The 18,834-nt window shown below is 43.7% G+C and overlaps 1 protein-coding gene and 1 long non-coding RNA gene across 7 annotated transcripts in view; one reads left to right on the top strand and one right to left on the bottom strand.

Moving 5' to 3' along the window:
- The window catches only part of Ggta1 (glycoprotein alpha-galactosyltransferase 1 (inactive)), a 69,890-nt gene extending 55,345 nt beyond the window's left edge, over positions 1-14,545 (top strand). For 4 of the 6 annotated variants that reach the window (XM_034494044.2, XM_076928590.1, XM_076928591.1 and 1 more), the window contains 4 exons: positions 1,157-1,222; positions 2,017-2,118; positions 8,733-8,870; positions 13,395-14,545. In XM_034494044.2, the coding sequence (XP_034349935.1) occupies positions 1,157-1,222; positions 2,017-2,118; positions 8,733-8,870; positions 13,395-14,088 (1,000 nt within the window). In that variant the 3' untranslated portion in view covers positions 14,089-14,545. The other 2 variants (XM_034494045.2, XM_076928592.1) reach the window with 2 other exon arrangements.
- The window catches only part of LOC143441283 (uncharacterized), a 93,573-nt gene that overhangs the window by 19,346 nt on the left and 55,393 nt on the right, over positions 1-18,834 (bottom strand). The window contains exons 2-3 of the long non-coding RNA XR_013108544.1: positions 9,724-9,789; positions 8,894-9,015 (exon numbers count right to left, since the gene is read on the bottom strand). This is a non-coding gene — a long non-coding RNA (uncharacterized LOC143441283). The remainder of the gene's footprint in view (positions 1-8,893; positions 9,016-9,723; positions 9,790-18,834) is intronic.

The raw sequence follows: 18,834 nt of genomic DNA, 5'->3' as shown, positions 1-18,834 counted from the left end.
CTCGTGGCAAGTACCTTTTTAGCCACTGAGACATCTTGCTGACCTTTTTCTGTTTCCTATGACTTTTTAAATTCTGTGTTCTTTCCTGATTACCATAAGGACACCTTGGAGTCATTAACTATCTCAGGCATTTCCAGAGGCAGATGGGGTCTAGAGTGGGTTTTTTAGCCAGGTGTTTCAGCCAGAGCCCAAGTGAGAGGATGGCTGAGATAGCCTGAGCTACATACCAGGACCCCATCTCTAAACAGGGTCCCTAATGCTGAATGCCTGTTCAGAGTTATCTTGTCATCTCATCCAACTTTCTCTCACCGGAGACACCTGAAACTAGAGACTTTTTTTTTTTTTTTTTTTGGTTTTTCGAGACAGGGTTTCTCTGTGTAGCCCTGGCTGTCCTGGAACTCACTTTGTAGACCAGGCTAGCCTTGAACTCAGAAATCCGTCTGCCTCTGCCTCCCAAATGCTGGGATTAAAGGCGTGCGCCACCACCGCCTGGCGAAACTAGAGACTTTAACCATGACTATCTCAAGTCAGGCCTAAGATGGATTGTAACTAGTTTCTAATTTTTCTTTGGGCAATCTTCAGATTTCCTGAAGCCATCATTGATTGGGCAAAGGGAATTTTTCTCAGATTGACCTCTGTAATACACGCATGCATGCATGCATGCAGTCATCCTTGGGAAGGTGCTTTTTCTTATTTCAATATTACCCCACATTACAGCCGTATTCTGTTTACCAGGCTCTTGCTTGTCTGCTGTCTCACTGGTCATTACAGATTCCTTCATGGAAGGATTATGACTGATTACCCTTTTTAGAGGAGAAAGTTGCAGTTTAGACCGTGTGTATGTGTACTGTGGTCACTCCACTAGCAAGTGGATCTCTGGACCACAGGCTCATGTGTCTGCAGGGTCTCCACCATTCTGATTTCCCGGCCCCGTATCCTTCAGGGGTCTCAGGGATGAGCAGAGTATTGAGGGCCACCCAGAAGGGCACAGCTGAGGCCCCTCAGGTCCATCCCCTGCCTTTGTATCTCCTTGTTTCATGGGCTGTAGCTTCAAGTTCACTTTTACAAGTGATACCTGACCCTTAACGTTTGGAGCCCCATGTATCTGGGACTGCCTCGATTTCTAGCTGTGTTTATATTCTTTTTCATTTCCTAGAATTCCAGAGGTTGGTGAGAGCAGACGGCAGAAGGACTGGTGGTTCCCGAGCTGGTTTAAGAATGGGTAAGGTTTAAGGGATGGGTTCCTAAGTCTCTGAAACCCGCAGAGGACCCATGGCCTCCTCCCTCCCTCTCTGGCTCACTGAACTCAAGGATTCTCTTTACTGTTGTTGTTGTTTAGCTTCTCTTGTTATAGTGTGTTTGTGTGTATGATTTATATGTGATTGCTGCTGCATGTGTGCCATCGTACACGTATGAGGTCAGAAGACAGCTTTCCGGAGGCAATTCTGTCTTTCCACTGTGGGCTCTGGAAATCAAAGCAGATGGTCAGCCTTTCAGGACAAGCAAGTTTTATGGGGTGAGCTGTGTCACAAGTTCAGAAGAACTTACATGTGGAATTCTGAGTTTTTTTTTTTCCCCTCCCCTCTCTGTTCTCCTCCCACCTTCTCCCTCCTCCTCCCTTTCCCGTGTGCCTTCCTCCTTCTTCCTCTGCCCCATTCTTTCTCCAGTTAAGGGTGAAGTTCAGGCTGAAGTGGAAATTTCCGAATAGACACAGAACAGAAATGATTCCTGGAGTGCTGTTCTAAAAAAAAAAAAAAAAAAAAAAAAAAAAAAAAAAAAAATCTCCCGTACTTCTGATATAACCAAGGGTTACAGGGTTATTGGACCTAACCCCCTGACCTGCATGGTGGCCAGAGAGGCAAATGCTGTACCTTTTATCAGAAGTGTATAGGGATCAAGGGTCAGTGCCATGCATCCTCCAGTCCACCCAGTACTGTGACTGATGCTTTCTTTCCCTGAGACACGAGTCATGAAAGCCACCTGTCCTTACCAACTTTGTCTTCCCTTTGTCCACAGGACCCACAGTTATCAAGAAGAGGACATAGAAAGACGGAGAGTAAAGGGGAAAAATGGAGACAGCATTGAAGAGCCTCAGCTATGGGACTGGTTCAATCCAAAGTAAGGACAGAGACTAGGCACATTAAAGGAGCTGGCAGGAGACTGGGGGCGGGGGCTGCTGAGGGGCTGCTGAGGGGGGTGATAAGGGAGGGTGCTGGCGGGAGCAGGTAGAACTTCCTTGATGGGCTTTGGCTAAGATACTGAGATCTGGGTGCTTTGAATCAGACTGAGCTCTGTGGTAGTTGCCACAGGAAATGGCTAGTGGAAGGTGAAAAGGGCCACATCGGATGCTGCTGTGGACATGACAAGATCTGGGGTGAGCCAGGAAAACTCTCTAGATTCAGTTAAAACTTATCCGTGAGGTTGAAATTATGAGCTATGAGATCACGGGGCCAGGAATTCACTCCTTACACAAACAGAGAACAGGAGTTCATCAGAAACTAGGACATGTTAGCTGGCGTTTTCCAAACTGCTGCTTACTATTCACGTTCTCAGAAACCAGCCAAAGTATGAGCCTAAACAGGCTTTTAAGACAAGCAAGGAACTGCAGAGTTGGCGCTGTCAGCAGCCACTTCTTGGCATTCACAATAGTGTCTGCATTTGGTGACTGTATATGAGATGGATCCCCAGGTGGGGCAGTCTCTGGATGGCCTTTCCTTCAGTCTCTGCTCCACACTTTGTTTCCATATTTGCTCCCATGAGTATTTTGTTACTCCTTCTAAGAAGGACCGAAGCATCCACACTTTGGTCTTTCGTCTTCTTGAACTTCATGTGGTCTGTATCATATCTTGGTTATTCTGATCTTTTGGGCTAATATCCACTTATCAGTGAGTGCATACCATGTGTGTTCTTTTGTAATTGGGTTACCTCACTCAGGATGATATTTTCTAGTTCCATCCATTTGCCTAAGAATTTCATGAATTCATTGTTTTTAATAGTCGAGTGAGTACTCCATTGTGTAAATGTACCACATTTTCTTTATCCATTCTTCCATTGAAGGACATCCAGTTCTTTCCAGCTTCTGGCTGCTATAAATAAGGCTACTATGAACATAGTGGAGCATATGTCCTTGTTATACATTGGAGCATCTTCTGGGTATATGTCCAGGAGTGGTATAGCTGGGTCCTCAGGTAATACTATGTTCAATTTTCTGAGGAACCACCAGACTGATTTCCAGAGTGGTTGTACCAGCTTGCAACCCACCAACAATGGATGAGTGTTCCTCTTTCTCCACATCCTTGCCAGCATCTGCTGTTACCTGAATTTTTTATCTTAGCCATTCTGACTGGTGTGAGGTAGTATCTCAGGGTTGTTTTGATTTGCATTTCCCTTATGACTAAGGATGTTGAACATTTCTTTAGGTGCTTCTCGGCCATTCGAGTTTCCTCAGTTGAGAATTCTTTGTTTAGCTCTGTACCGAATTTTTAATAGGGTTATTTGATTCTCTGGAGTCTAACTCCTAAAGTTCTTTGTATATATTGGATATTAGCCCTCTATCAGATATCTATAGGATTGGTAAAGATCTTTTCCCAATCTGTTGGTTGCCTTTGGTCCTATTAACAGTGTCCATTGCCTTTCAGAAGCTTTGCAATTTTATGAGGTCCCATTTGTCAATTCTTTTTTGTTTGTTTGTTTGTTTTCGAGACAGGGTTTCTCTGTGTAGTCCTGGCTGTCCTGGAACTCACTCTGTAGACCAGGTTGGCCTCGAACTCAGAAATCTGCCTGCCTCTGCCTCCCAAGTGCTGAGACTAAAGGCGTGGGCCACCACCGCCCGGCAGCCATTTGTCAATTCTTGATCTTAGAACATAAGCCATTGGTGTTCTGTTCAGGAACTTTTCCCCTGTGCCTATGCGTTTCAGGCTCATTTCCACTTTCTCTTCTGTTAGTTTCAGTGTATCTGGTTTTACGTGGAGGTCCTTGATCCACTTGGACTTGAGCTTTGTACAGGGAGATAAGAATGGATCAATTTGCATTCTTCTACATGCTGACCTCCAGTTGAACCAACACCATTTGTTGAAAATGCTGTCTTTTTTCCACTGGATGGTTTAGGTCCTTTGTCAATGATCAAGTGACCATAGGTGTGTGGGTTCATTTCTGGGTCTTCAGTTCTATTCCATTGATCTTCCTGCCTGTCTCTGTACCAATACCATGCCGTTTTTTATCACTATTGCTCTGTAGTACAGTTTGAGGTCAGGGATGGTGATTTCCCCAGAAGTTCTTTTATTGTTGAGAATAGTTCTCTCTATCCTGGGTTTTTTGTTACTCCAAATGAATTTGCAAGTTGCTCTTTCTATCTCTATGAAGAATTGAGTTGGAATTTTGATGGAGATTGTATTGAATCTATAGATTGCTTTTGGCAAGATGGCCATTTTTACTATATTAACCCTGTCAATCCATGAGCATGGGAGATCTTTTCATCTTCTGAGATCTTCTTTGAGTTCTTTCTTCAGAGACTTGAAGTTCTTGTCATACAGATCTTTCACTTGCTTGGTTAGATTCACGCCAAGGTATTTTATATTATTTGTGACTATTGTGAAGGGTGTCATTTCCCTAATTTCTTTCTTAGCCTGTTTATCTTTCAGAGGAAGGTTACTGATTTGTTTGAGTTGATTTTATATCCAGCCACTTTGCTGAAGTTGTTTATCAGGTTTAGGAGTTCTCTGGTGGAAGTTTTGAGGTCACTTAAGTATACCATCATATCATCTGCAAATAGTGAAATTTTGACTTCTTCCTTTCCTATCTGTTTCCCTTTGACCTCCCTTTGTTGTCTAAACGCTCTAGCTAGGACTTACAGTACTATATTGAATAGGTGGGGAGAGCAGGCAGCCTTGTCTAGTCCCTGTTTTAGTGGGATTGCTTCAAGTTTCTCTCCATTTCGTTTGATGTTGGCTACTGGCTTGCTGTATATTGCTTTTACTATGTTTAGGTATGGGCCTTGAATTCCTGATCTTTCCAAGATTTTTACCATGAAGGGATGTTGAATTTTGTCAAATGCTTTCTCAGCATCTAATGAGATGATCATGTGGTTTTTTTCTTTGAGTTTGTTTATATAGTGGATTACATTGATGGATTTCTGAATATTGAACCATCCCTGCATCCCTGGAATGAAGCCTATTTGATCATGATGGATGATTGTTTTGATGTGTTCTTGGATTTGGTTTGCAAGAATTTTATTGAGTATTTTTGCATCGATATTCATAGGGGAAATTGGTCTGAAGTTCTCTTTCTTTGTTGTGTCTTTGTGTGGTTTAGGTATGAGCGTAATTGTGGCTTCATAGAATGAATTGGGTAGTGTTCCTTCTGTTTCTATTCTGTGGAATAGTTTGAAGAGAATTGGTATTAGGTCTTCTTTGAAGGTCTCATAGAATTCTTCACTAAAACCATCTGGTCCTGGGCTTTTTTTGGTTGGGAGACTTTTAATGACTGCTGCTATTTCTTTAAGGGTTATGGGACTGTTTAGATGGTTTATCAGATCCTGATTTAACTAACTTACTTTCTTTCTCTCTTTCCTTCCTTTCTTTCTTTCTTTCTTTCTTTCTTTCTTTCTTTCTTTCTTTCTTTCTTTCTTTTTGTTATTGAAGACCAGCCTTAGTCCATGGTAATCTGATAGGATGCCCGGGATTATTTCAGTCTTCTTGTATCTGTTGAGGCCTGTTTTATGACCAATTATATGGTCAGTTTTGGAGAAGGTACCATGAGGTGCTGAGAAGAAGGTATATTCTTTTGTTTTAGGATGAAATGTTCTATAGATATCTGTTAAATCAATTCAGTTCATAACTTCTGTTAGTGTCACTGTATTTCTGTTTAGTTTCTGTTTCCAAGATTTGTCCATTGCTGAGAGTGGGGTGTTGGAGTCTCCCATTATTATTGTGTGAAGCACCATGTGTGCTTTGAGCTTTAGTAAAGTTTCTTTTATAAATGTGTGTGCCCTTGCATTTGGTGTATAGATGTTCAGAATTGAGAGTTCATCTTGGTAGGTTTTACCTTTGACGAGTATGAAGTGTCCTTCCTTATCTTTTTTGATAACTTCTGGTTGAAAGTTGATTTTACTCTATGTTAGAATGGCTATTCCAGCTTGTTTCTTGGGACCATTTGCTTGGAAAGTTGTTTTCCATCCTTTTACTCTGAGGTAGTATCTGTCTTTGTCACTGAAGTGCATTTCCTGTATGCAGCAAAATGCTGGGTCCTGTTTATGTATCAGTCTGTTAGTCTAAGCCTTTTTATTGGGGAATTAAGCCCATTGATGTTAAGAGATATTAAGGAACTTGATTGTTGCTTCCTGTTATTTTTGTTGTTAGAGGTGGAATTGTGTTTGTGTGGCTATTTTCTTTTGGGTTTGTTGAAAGAAGATTGTTTTCTTGCTTTTTCTAGAGTGTATTTTCCCTCCTTCCTTGTGTTGGAGTTTTCCATCTATTATCCTATGTATGGCTGGATTTGTGGGAAGATATTGTGTAAATTTGGCTTTGTCATGGAATATCTTGGTTTCTCCATCTATGTTAATTGAGAGTTTGGCTGGGTATAGTATCCTGGGCTGGCATTTGTGTTCTCTTAAGGTCTGTATGACACCTGCCCAGGATCTCCTGGCTTTTATAATCTCTGGTGAGAAGTCTGGTGTACTTCTATAGGTCTGCCTTCATATACTACTTGACTTTTTCCCTTAACTGCTTTTAATATTCTTTCTTTGTTTTGTGCATGTGATGTTTTGATTATTATGTGATGGGAGGAAAGTTTTTTTTTTTTTTGTCCAGTCTATTTGGAGTTCTGTAGGCTTTGTGTATGTTCATGCACATTTCTTTCTTTAAGTTAGGGAATTTTTTTTCTATAATTTTGTTGAAGATATTTACTGGTTTTTATGTTGGGAGTCTTCACCCTCATCTATACCTATTATCCTTAGGTTTAGTCTTCTCATTGTGTCCTGGATTTCTTGGATGTTTTAGGTTAAGAACTTTTTGCATTTTGCATTTTATTTGACTGTTGAGTCAATATTTTCTATGGTATCTTCTGCACCTGAGATTCTCTCTTCTATCTCTTGTATTCTGTTGGTGATGCTTGCATCTATGACTCCTAATCTTTTTCCTGGGTTTTCTCTCTCCAGGGTAGTCTCCCTTTGTGATTCTTTATTGTTTCTATTTCCATTTTTAGATCCTTGATGGTTTTGTTCAATTCCTTCACCTGTTTGGTTGTGTTTTCTTATAATTCTTTAAGGGATTTTTGTGTTTCCTCTTTAAGGGCTTCTACTTGTTTACATGTGTTCTCCTGTATTTTCTTAAGGGAGTTATTTATGTCCTTCTTAATTCTTCAATCATTATCACTAGAAATTATTTTAAATCCGAATTTTGCTTTTCTGGTGTGATGGGGTATCCTGGACTTGCTATGGTGGGAAAACTGGATTCTGATGATGTCAATTAATCTTGGTTTCTGTTGCTTATGTTCTTGCACTTGCCTCTTACCATCTGGTTATCTCTGGTGCTACCTGCCCTTGCTGTCTCTGTCTGGAGGATATCCCTCCTGTGATCCTGGTTGTGTCAGAACTCCTCAGAGTCCAGTTGTCTTTGGGATCCTGTGATTCTGGGATCCTGTGATCCTGAGATCCTGGGTGTGTCAGAGCTCCTGGGAGTCAAGCTGCCTCTGGGATCCTGAAATCCTGGTGTGATCAAGCTCTTGAGATCCCATGATCCTGGGTGTGTTAGAGTACCTGGGAGTTGAGTTTCCTCTGGGTATTGTGGGACTGGGCGAGGAGCCAGTGTCCAAGGTCTGCTCAGTGCACCAGCTCAGACTGGAAGGCTAGTCTTTCATTAACAACAATAAAACACCACTTGCTCATATACAACGATGACCACCACTGTGGTTTACCCATAGCAACAAGACGGACTGAGGAGGTGTGCTCAGTTAGAGCTACTGAGACTTCCTTCCTTCCTTGACAGGCAAAGTCAACAACCCAGCAGAGGAGGGAGATGACGCTCACAAACGCTGCTTTTGAGAAAGAGAATCTGTATAAGATAATTTATTGTTTTCCTTTTTGTTTTGAAATCCCATCATTGGATAAGGCCAGCATGGGAGAGAGTAAATGTTCCAGCAGGGTAGAGCTCTGCAGGTGAGCACCCCACAAAGCTGGCTCCTGTGAACTCCTAACACCAGTGGCATAAGGCCTGTCACAGTTCAGTGCTGACGAAATGCCACAGTAGCTACTGAATGGACAAAGGCAAATCTGGGCTTTAGCCAGATTTTATCAGCTGAGCACATGTCAATCTAAGGAACAATGAAAACTGGGGCTCAAAGTACTGGACTCAAGAGAAAGATTCTGGGTTCAAGTCTCAGCTTTCTCCTTAGTAGCTGTGTGACTTGAGGCCAGATAAGGGCCAGGTCCACATGGCAGATATCAGCATTAAGATTTAGGTTTAAATAACAGGCAAATACTGCAGAGCTAAGCAAGCTTGCCCAAGTTGTATTCAGCCCATCCAGGACCTCGCATCTTTGTACTTCAGTCTGTTACAGTGAGTTGGAGGTGCCCTGTGCATCTGTGCCTGGCCGCTGCCTAGACTCCACTCCTACTGTGCTTCCTGTCCTTCATGCAGGCAGAATTCAAGGACAGTCTCTGGCCTCCTCTTCCTTGGCCAGTCTCTCACCACACCTTAGTGTAATGGTTCTGACTCTGTGTTGTATGTTTTCACCAGGAACCGCCCAGAGGTTTTGACTGTGACCCCATGGAAGGCGCCAATTGTCTGGGAAGGCACTTTCGACTCAGCTCTGCTGGAAGAGTACTATGCCAGACAGAAAATCACTGTGGGGCTGACGGTTTTTGCTGTGGGAAAGTAAGCATCCTTGACAGACTCACCCTTGTTTATTTTTTTGTTGTTCTACCGTCAAAGAATTTGTGAGGGGATCCAGAGCCCCACAGAAGCTGGAATTTGTCCAGAGTTAATAAAGAGTAGACTTCCACCTTCTTTCTTATGATAGCTGAGAAAAAAAAAAAATCAATAGTAGGTGATAGGTTATTTCTCTACAAGTAAATGAGCCAATTCAAGCCAAATTACATGATATTAAAGGCAGGTTTATTGGGAAGCTGCTCTCCAGTGAGCTCACTGACCCCAAGGACTGAGGCCAGTGATGTTACCATGGGGAGCGTGGTGGAGAGGGAGAGAGAAAGAAAGGGCAGAGAGAAAGGGAAGGGAGGAAGGGAGAGAGGAAGAGAGGGGGGGGGCACAAAATGTCTGCATGATATAGGGAAGAGCCTCTGGGGAAGGACTGGAAAGATCAGGGTTGGTGACAGGGTATGTCAGGAAGAGATTAGGGGATCCTGAGAAAACATGGAGGCCAGGTCTGCTTTACTCTGTAAAATAGACACCTTGGTCCCTTGTTCCAGGGTTCCAAACCAGCAAGAGGTAAGTCCACCCATTCCCACCATACAGGGGAGGGAAACTGTCTTTAATGCCTCTGGTACCCAGAAACAGTAGCACACTTGCCTCCAGGACCTTCCTAGGAAGGCCCCCAAAGCCACAGATGGCTGGGATGTAAGTGCTCCTCCTATCTTAAAGTCCAGACCAAGGACAGGATGTGCATGCTTGGGTGTGAGAAGACAGTTTTGGGGTGTTGGCACTCTCCTTCCACTGTGTGGGTTCTGGGGATCCAACTCAAGCCTTCAGATCTGGTGACAAATACCCTTACCTACTTAAAATTTGTCCTGGTTTTGTTTCTTTTTCTATCCTCCGGGTCTCTGTGTTGGTACTTGTTCTGAAAAAAAAAAAAAAAAAAAAAATACAAATCAGCACGAAGTCGACTCCCCTGCCATAGACAGGAAGAGTAGAAAAAGCAGGTTGATCTGACATTGAGCTTTAACAAGACACAACCTAAAAGAAGATGCGGTGGTGATGTCCCAGGGCCCCACCCAGGGCCCAGCGGTCCTTCTTGTCTTTAGAAGTTCTAGCATTTTGCTCAGTGTGCTCATTCCCTGAGGCCTAATGCCATCCCAGTGGAAAACAGTGGCTGTGAAGTTTTGACATTTCACTAGAGGAATTTGTATTGTTTAGGGATTGGAGTCAGGGCTCAACTCAGCAAACCCTGTGGGCACAAGATAGCCACATTGCACATTGATTAGATCCTGGTGTTTCCCTAAAAGAATAGAAAGTTGCCCACTTTCCCACAATGCTATCAACCACCCAAATCACAACTCTGCAGAAACACAGAAGACAGAGCAACCAACAAAGTCCCGCGATCTCTCCCACCTCCTGGGGAAAGCTATGCTCCCTGCTAGGCAAGTCTGCAACAGTGAATCCCAGAGAAAGTGCATCTGCACCTTAGGGGTTGGCTGTTGCCTCTTTTCAGTCTGCATGCCTGGAGCTGGCAGTAAGTCAACCTCTTGAACTGACTGTTAGACATCTCAGTGACACTGCCCTTTCTGCCCTGCTCCTACGGATTGTTTCCCAAGCTTCAGAGCACACTGGGTTTTCTAGGAGATTAGAGTACAGAGGCGTGTCCTGACCTCTAGCCATTGGGTCTTGTCAGAAGCTCTGATGTACCATTCAGATGCATTCACCCCATCTAAAGAGTCAATACTAGAAGCCCTTAAGCACCCTGATGCCAACAATGAAAGTGCAGTTGATTTCAACTTCACTGAACAACACAAGCATTGTATAAAACAAAACAGCAACTATACCAAACCACCAAACCAACCACCAAAACCAACAAACCACCTGTCATTACATTCAGAACATTGTGATTGGCTACTTGTGTGCTCAGCAAACTGACTGTGGTCCATGTTCTCTGTGTAAGGTTTGGAAAGAGACCCTCTGACTTCTCCCTCATCCTGCAGTCTCCTTGGCATGTCTTGGGAAGACAGTCAGTAGGTTGAGCTTGTAAAGCAATCAATATGATGTCATTTGATTGAGTAAATACTCAAATTGACAGGAGATATTTAGAAAAATGGGCAAAATTAAAAATAATACCGACAATACCAAATGTTGGAAAATACGTGAATAGGAACCCTGGCTTATTGCCATCGGGAATACAAAATTGTGCAGCCACTTCAGAAGAAATCGTGACACTTTCTTGCCCAACAAAACATGCTCTGATCATAACCTGATCAAATTTCTTGGTGTTGCCTAGTGAGTTGATACGTGTCTACACAACAACCTGTGTAGACATTTTTTAGAAACTTTCTTTGTAGTTGCTGAAACTCGGGAGCAAACAGGTCAAATGGAGAAACAAACAGATCAGTTCTGACAGTAGGATGACGTTTCCTGCCGAAAGGTGAATTGTCAAGCCACAGAAAAGGAGGAGGAAGTTTTTGTCACTTGTCACTAAGTGAAGGACCCAAGCTGGAAAGGGCTCCTGTGCTGGCCAGTTTTATGTCAGCTTGACACAGGCTAGAGCCATCTGAAAGGAGGGAACCTCACTTGAGAAACTGCCTCCATAAAATGCAGGTGCAGACAAGCCTGTGGGGAACATTCTTAATGATTTATGGGCGAGGGACCATCCCACTATATGTGGTCCCATCCCAGGGCTGGTGGGATTAGAAAGCAGCCTGAGCAAGCCATGGGGAGCAAGCCAGTAAGCAGCACCTATCCATGGCCTCTGCACCAGTTCCTGCCTTCAGGTTCTGCCCTGCTTGAGTTCCTGTCCTGACTTCCTTCTAGGATGAACAGTGATGTGCAAGTGGAAACCAAATACCTCTTTTTTTTTTTTTTTTTCCCAAAATGCTTTTGGTCTTGTGTTTCATCACAGCAGTCTGTCCTCAAGCAGGACAGATCTATACTGTCCACTTTCTGAGTCTGATTCTGATTCTTATACTGATCTTGATCCTGATTTTGATTCTGATTCTGGAGGAGCAAAACTAAGGTGTCAGGGAAAAGAATGGTCCCTGTGAAGAGCTGAGGCGAGAGAGAGGGGAAGAAAAAGAAGAGCCTAGAAGATTTTTAAGGCAGTCAAACTCTTATTACACAACAGTGGTAGATGTAGCTGACACTATGCTTTTGCATACTTCCCAATGTGAACTGTAGTATAACTGATGCACCTTACATTGGTGTGAGTGTGGCAACTGTCAGACACCTGCCACGGGGGGGGGGGGGGGGGGCATTGGTGGACCTTGTATGGAGGGCTGTTTGTATATCCAGTCAGGAGGTGTGTGGGTACTCTTAACATTTTAAGCTCAGTTTGTTCAGATTTTAAAATTATTCTAAAGAATTCTATTTTTAAGTTTTATCAGTTTATAATTTTATGTGCATTGGTGTCCTGCCTGCATGTATGTCTATATGAGAATGTTGGAACCCCCTGGATCTGGAGCTACAGACAGTTGTGAGCTGCCATAAGGGTGCAGGGAATAAGATGCTGGGAATTAAACCCAGGTCCTCTGGAAGAGCAACTATTATTCTTAACTGCTGAGCCATCTCTCCAGTCCCAAAGAATGATATTTTTAAAGAGACAAAAATGTTAAAATATAGGCAAACTCTACTTTGGACAGTAGCTTAGATGGTTGGCTTCATAGTAGGCATGACAGTCTACATTTAATCCCAGGCACCATAAAAATGGTAGATGTGCTAGCACCTGTTGATGATCCTAGTGGGAGTATGAGAAATTCAAGGTCATGTGTGAGTACCTAGTAAGTTTGAGGTTAGCCTGGTATGCATGGCACCCTGTTTAAAAAAAAATTAAAATAAGGTGCAACCTTAGATTGTTCTAGTATGTGAATGGACTCACAACATCATTTTTGTCTTGATGATACACTGGCATTTGGGGTATGTAGCCAAAGAGAGGTTTGTAGAATGGCCACGCAATGAGTGATTAGATCTTCATCCTATGAACCATTCTTTGTGTCACACAGGAGCATGAGACAGTGCTGGTGATCAGATTTAACCTAACAGAGAAGGTAAGGTTGAGTTATGAATGCTCAGGAGACTCTGTGAAACATACTTTCTTTGTGTTTGGCCTGTCAGTTTGGCCTGGTGAATACACTGCCCGCTTTTGGATGTTCAAGAGCTAGCTCCTTCTCTGACAGTAGGCTTCTCAATCTGAGAACAGAGCCTTAGCATGAGACGTACTGCAAAGAAAAGTAGTTGAGAACACAGCTCTCAGGGTGGCCGGCTTCCAAGAGCAAGAGGAAAGGGTTGTGCATGCCCAGTTTCCTTAACAAAGCTGACAGCGAGTGACGTCATTCCAGTTTCCCCAAGGACAAAGTGACCAGCTAGTGGCAAATGGCCCGGATGCTTCACTGGTGTATGGAGAAGCCATCTCCTCCTAACATACAATCCAGATCATCTAATGTAATGTCAGATGTTATATGTGTATATACATATATAAGTATGATCGCCCATGGTGGTTCACTATGGCCTTCTCTGTTTCAGGTACATTGAACATTACTTAGAAGACTTTCTGGAGTCTGCTGACAGGTACTTCATGGTTGGCCATAGGGTTATATTTTATGTCATGATGGACGACACATCCAGAATGCCTGTTGTCCACTTGAGTCCTCTGCATTCCTTACAAGTATTTGAGATCAGGTCTGAGAGGAGGTGGCAGGACATCAGTATGATGCGTATGAAGACCATCGGGGAGCACATTCTGGACCACATACAGCATGAGGTCGACTTTCTCTTCTGTATGGATGTGGATCAAGTCTTTCAAGACAACTTTGGTGTGGAAACTCTGGGCCAGTTGGTCGCTCAGCTGCAGGCCTGGTGGTACAAGGCCAGTCCTGATGAATTCACCTATGAGAGGCGGGAACTGTCGGCAGCTTACATTCCATTCGGAGAGGGGGATTTTTACTACCATGCGGCCATTTTTGGAGGAACGCCCATTCACATCCTCAACCTCACCAGGGAGTGCTTTAAGGGGATCCTCCAGGACAAGAAACATGACATAGAAGCTGAGTGGCACGATGAGAGCCACCTCAACAAATACTTCCTTTTCAACAAACCCACTAAAATACTATCTCCAGAGTATTGCTGGGACTATCAGATAGGCCTGCCTTCAGATATTAAAAATGTCAAAATAGCTTGGCAGACAAAAGAGTATAATTTGGTTAGAAATAATGTCTGACTTCAAATTGTGCTGGAAACTTGACACTATTATTCTGGCTAATTCCTCAAAAAAGTAGTAACACTCAATTTCAACTTAAAAAAAAAAAAAAAAAAAAAAAAAAAAAAAACCCAAACCAAAACCTACTACCATGGCAAACACATAGGGTTTCTTCTTAGACCTTGAGCCTGTAATATGTGAGAAAGAGTTGATGGCAAGTAATCAGGTATAAATTCTCAGTGATTTCTTATATATTCTGGGGTTCGGGGAAATTCTATATGAGCAGAAATCAAGATTAATTTGCCAAAGGAAAAGAAGATGCTGGAACCTTCTGCCCAGTGTGTCAGATAACTCACTGTAGGCCCGGGTGCTGAGAGAAGCATTTAGGAACAGGATGGACTGGGTCGAAGGTGGGGGACTCTGTCCCCTTGCTTTCATTGTCTTCCTCCTCATGGAGACTCGAAAGCAACACAGAGAGGCTTTGCAGCCAGAGGACTTTAATAAGGATATCAATGTAATTGTCAAAGTCTGTAAAAGCTTCCAGGAGCTGCTAGCATGAAGAAGGCAGAGAGCGTCTCTAGGCAACTTGGTGGCACGTGTTCAGAGTCCAGGAAATATGGCCGGGGGTGGGGTGGGGTGGGGTGGGGGTGGGGGTGGGGGTGGGGGTGGGAGTGGGGGTGGGGCGTGACCGCTTAGAGGCTGTGCTCTGGTGGAGGGACTTAGAACCTGGGGTTGGCGCATGAACTGAGTTACAAGCACAGACAGATTTCTTAACAATGACTAATAGCTGGAATCGAATGAGAAGTGCGTTTTGTCCTGCGCAAATTGTATTCGCATTGTCAGCCTTGTGCGTTGAACCCTGTGAAGAAGCGAGTGGGTGTATCAGGGAAGGAGAGTAGTACCTCAGCGGACTGAGTATAAGGACCCAATTTATATCAGAAGACAATCTGTCATCATCTGATCCTACCACCTGCTCTGAACCTTGGAGTTCCTCAGCCCATCTTGCTCCAGGGTGGAGGACTGACAGGGAGCAGGTGACTGAAGACAAGGCCCTCTGTCACGTGACCTCATTTCCCCTGCTCTGTCTGTACTGCAACAGCCAGCCAGATGGACTGGACAACATGTGTAACTGACTTTATGGCAATGGGAGACAAAGTCACTACGACTGAGCTGCTGAGGGTGCAGTTCCCATCTCTGAAAGAACAGGAGGAGCCACTATATTGGGGGTTCTCAACCTGTGGGTCGCAATCCCTATGGCAGGGTGTGAAATGACCCTTTCACAGGGGTCATCTAAGACCACTGGAAGACACATTTACATTATGATTTGTAACAGTAGCAAAATTACAATTATTAAGTAGCAATGAAAATAATTCTGTGGTTGGGGGTCACCCATATCCGGAAGAAGTGCGTTAGATCACAGCATTAGGAAAGTTAAGCAGATCAGTGTAAAGGGGTTGTTGATCTGTGTTTCTGCGTATGCATATATTTATATTTTGCTTGTCTTCCAGTTTAGGTCCTCTGTTTCTATCTTTAAGCAGTTTATTTAAAAAGCCATTGTACCATCTTGGTGAACAGCGTGAGAGGTTTCAATAAAAAAGGATCTTACCTTTAAAGGTCCACGTGACTCTACCTCTTACTTTTTAATTGTTAACAACAACAACAAAAAAGAGTCACACACCCAACGGCAACAAAACCCCCAGAATTCCTGAAGTGATGGGCATTGCAAAAGGAAGTGGAGCCTGCATACCTGCTAAGAATTCTGCCTGTCTATCACTCACGTGCTGGATCCTGTCTAAAGTTGGACAGTTTAAAGGTCTAAACCAAAGAAATAATCTGTTCTGAAAGTGTAGACAAAAGGCTGGAAGAATTTTGATTGAATGGATTTTTTTTTAAAAATAAAGTTCATCTAAGTTTAAATCCCTAATGAGTAAAATGAGGATTTCATTAAAGGTAATTTTTAGACTTTTTTTTTTAAATAAAAACTCTGGATTACAATTGAATAAATTATTTTCTCAGTATATTCTGGTCTGGTTATGGATTATGCATTGTCTCCCAAAGGTGTTCAAAAGTACCAATTATGACTGTCTATAATCATAAAGAATTTTAAGGTACCTTGAATGTGCTTTACAAAGACAGGATTACAAAAAACAGGCTTGATGGCCACTCCCAAATTTTAAAGTGCTCTCTCTCTCTCTCTTTCTCTGTGTGTGTGTGTGTGCGCGCACACGTGTGCTCTCTGCTCTCTTGGATGTCTCTCTGTCTCTCTGTCAGAGAGCCTTCAGCGGAGCCATCTTTCCAGCCCAGGCATGCTCCCCACTCCCTCCCAATGTAAAAGACAGAGGGCTTGTCTACAAGGGTAGACAAGCTTGATTGGGTGGGCTGAGGTAACAAGGCTCACTCTAACTGGATAGCACCAGTCAATGTGGGGTCTCAAAAAAAAAAAAAAAAAGAGAAGACAGGAGGAGAGGGCATCATCTCTCTCTGCTTCCCGATTGGAGATGCAGTGGGGCAGCTCCTTTGCCTTCCTGCTGCTATGATTTCCCTCCTTATGTCCAGCAGACAGAACCTTCTTCCTGTGGTTCACAAGCTGCGACCTCAGGGGTTTCAGCTTGGGTTCAGGTTGAGGCTCTATGCCAGTTCCTGGCCAACAGGGCTTGGTGCCGCTCGGAGGGCAGTAAGGCCCGGGCTCCATTTGTCCCATCAGCAGGACATCAGTGGCTCTCGGCTTGGGACTCACTTCCCTCTCAGCCTTCCAGCAATTTGGCAATGGCAATGTCTACGACTTTTTTTGCTTGTCCTAACTGGTTTGTGAGTGTGGGTGCTACTGGCAGGTCGTGGGTAGATACAGGGACACTGCTAAGTGATTCACAGTACACAGGTGGGCAAACTTCACTCTATCTCAAGAAATGTCATTAGTGCCAATCTTGGGGCTGCTGGTGTTACTTTTTTTTTTTTTTTTTTCTTTCAGATTTCACTAACAGAAACATCTGTTTGCCTGTGTAGGAAACTCTAAAGCTCCACTTCCTCTTCCTCCCTAGCATCCAGAGCGCAGACAAAGGAGTTCCCTCTAGTGGACGCCAGAGGGCAGGGTTTCCAAAGAGAACCAGTTTCTGGAGTGATTAAAACCATGTGGTGCTATTGAAGGCCGCATCATTTGTAGACATGGTGTTAATTCTACATCTTAATGGAACTAGCTCTGTAGCTCAGTGGTGCTGTAGGTGTGCCGTGCAGTTTGTGAAACGAACAGTTAGCTAAAGTCAACCCTACATATACTACAGTTAATATACAAGGCACAGGGGAACGAGCAGGTAATCTCACTGCTGAATTCAAGGAGAGACACATTGCTTAGGTGCTCAAAGGGTGCTACTGTTTGAAGATATGGCATGGTTGAGAGATATGGCTCTCGCCATGAAGGTCACATTGAGGTTTGGGCCCAGTGGGCAGTGTTGTTCGGTCTTGACTAGGGATTAATGCTTTTCTATGAGTGAGCTGTCGCTCTGGAGATGGGCTTCTGTGACATGGTTGGTAGCAGGCCTGGCAGTTCCCCTCCACCTTTCAAACCTTTGCGTTACTGCCACAAGGCTCTCACCAGAAGCTGAGTGGATTCTGCTGACGTGCTCTTGGATGTCTGGAGCTGGAGGCACAGTTTTTTCTCTTTGTAAAGCACCCAGCCTCCGTATTTTGTGGTAGCAATACAACACACACCAAGAAGTGATCTGGAATTCAGTGGCCCTTGCTTCAAGTGTTCTATCAAGGTGAGCTATATAACCTTCGACTGCTTCTCCCATCCCTCTCAAAGCTACTCATCTCTGTAGGCCACAGTGGTCATCAGCGTCCAACGACGAAGGTAACACTCCTGCAGACTGGACCACTGGAAGACCCCCTCTGCCGGGTTCCTCAGGGTGCTTACTGCTTTGTACAGTTATCAGGTGGACAGGGGACAGTTAGACATTCCCAGTTGTGGAACACGGTCTCTAGAGTCCAACGGGGGCAGCCCAAGGGAGTGTTTATCCTTTTTAGCGGCGGGGGACACAACATTTGTTTACAATTCACAATTGGCTGCACCTTGGAATGTCCTGGATCTAGAATATTCATATCTGGGTCTCATCCCAAAGATTGCATTTGGCTCAGTGTGGGCCTGAGACATCGGGAGTTTTCAAAGCTTCCTGTGTCGCTGTTAGTCTGGTAATTTCGGAAATGACTGCTGTCATCTTAGGACAATTTGCTCTTTGTGCATGGTTTTTGATGTTGTCGTTTTGGTTTGGCTTTTCTGTTTTGTTGTTTGGGATTTCTTAAAGTTCTTAAGCTTCTATATTCATCATATTCTTATCGATCAAATTTGGAAAAAATTGGTTAAATTTCATTTCTGCCCCATTTTCTTTTTAATTCAGTTTGTTTTTAATCTCATTTATTTGTGTGTGGGGGTGCTCTGTAGAGGTCACAGGACAGCTTGAGGGAATCAGTTCTCTTGTTTTACTGTATAGGTCCCAGTGACTGAACTCAGGTCCTCAGGCTTAGCAGCAAGCACCCCTACTCACTGAGCCATCTTGCTGGCCAATCCCAGTTAATCTATGAAACCAGTTATATACACACGCTAAACTTTTATAAAAAGATTTATTCACTTCTGTATGTGAGTGCTGCATTTGCATGTGTGTCTACATGACAGAGAGGACATCAGACCCCATTACAGAGTGTTGTGAGATACCTCATTACTGCTCGAATTGAGGGCCTCTGGAAGAATAGCCAGTGTTTTTATCTGCTGGGCCA

Source organism: Arvicanthis niloticus, chromosome 2, assembly GCF_011762505.2.
Source record: "Arvicanthis niloticus isolate mArvNil1 chromosome 2, mArvNil1.pat.X, whole genome shotgun sequence".
Taxonomy (NCBI): Eukaryota; Metazoa; Chordata; class Mammalia; order Rodentia; family Muridae; genus Arvicanthis; species Arvicanthis niloticus.
Note: the sequence above shows the minus strand (reverse complement) of the source record. Positions and strands in the feature narration are given on the sequence as shown.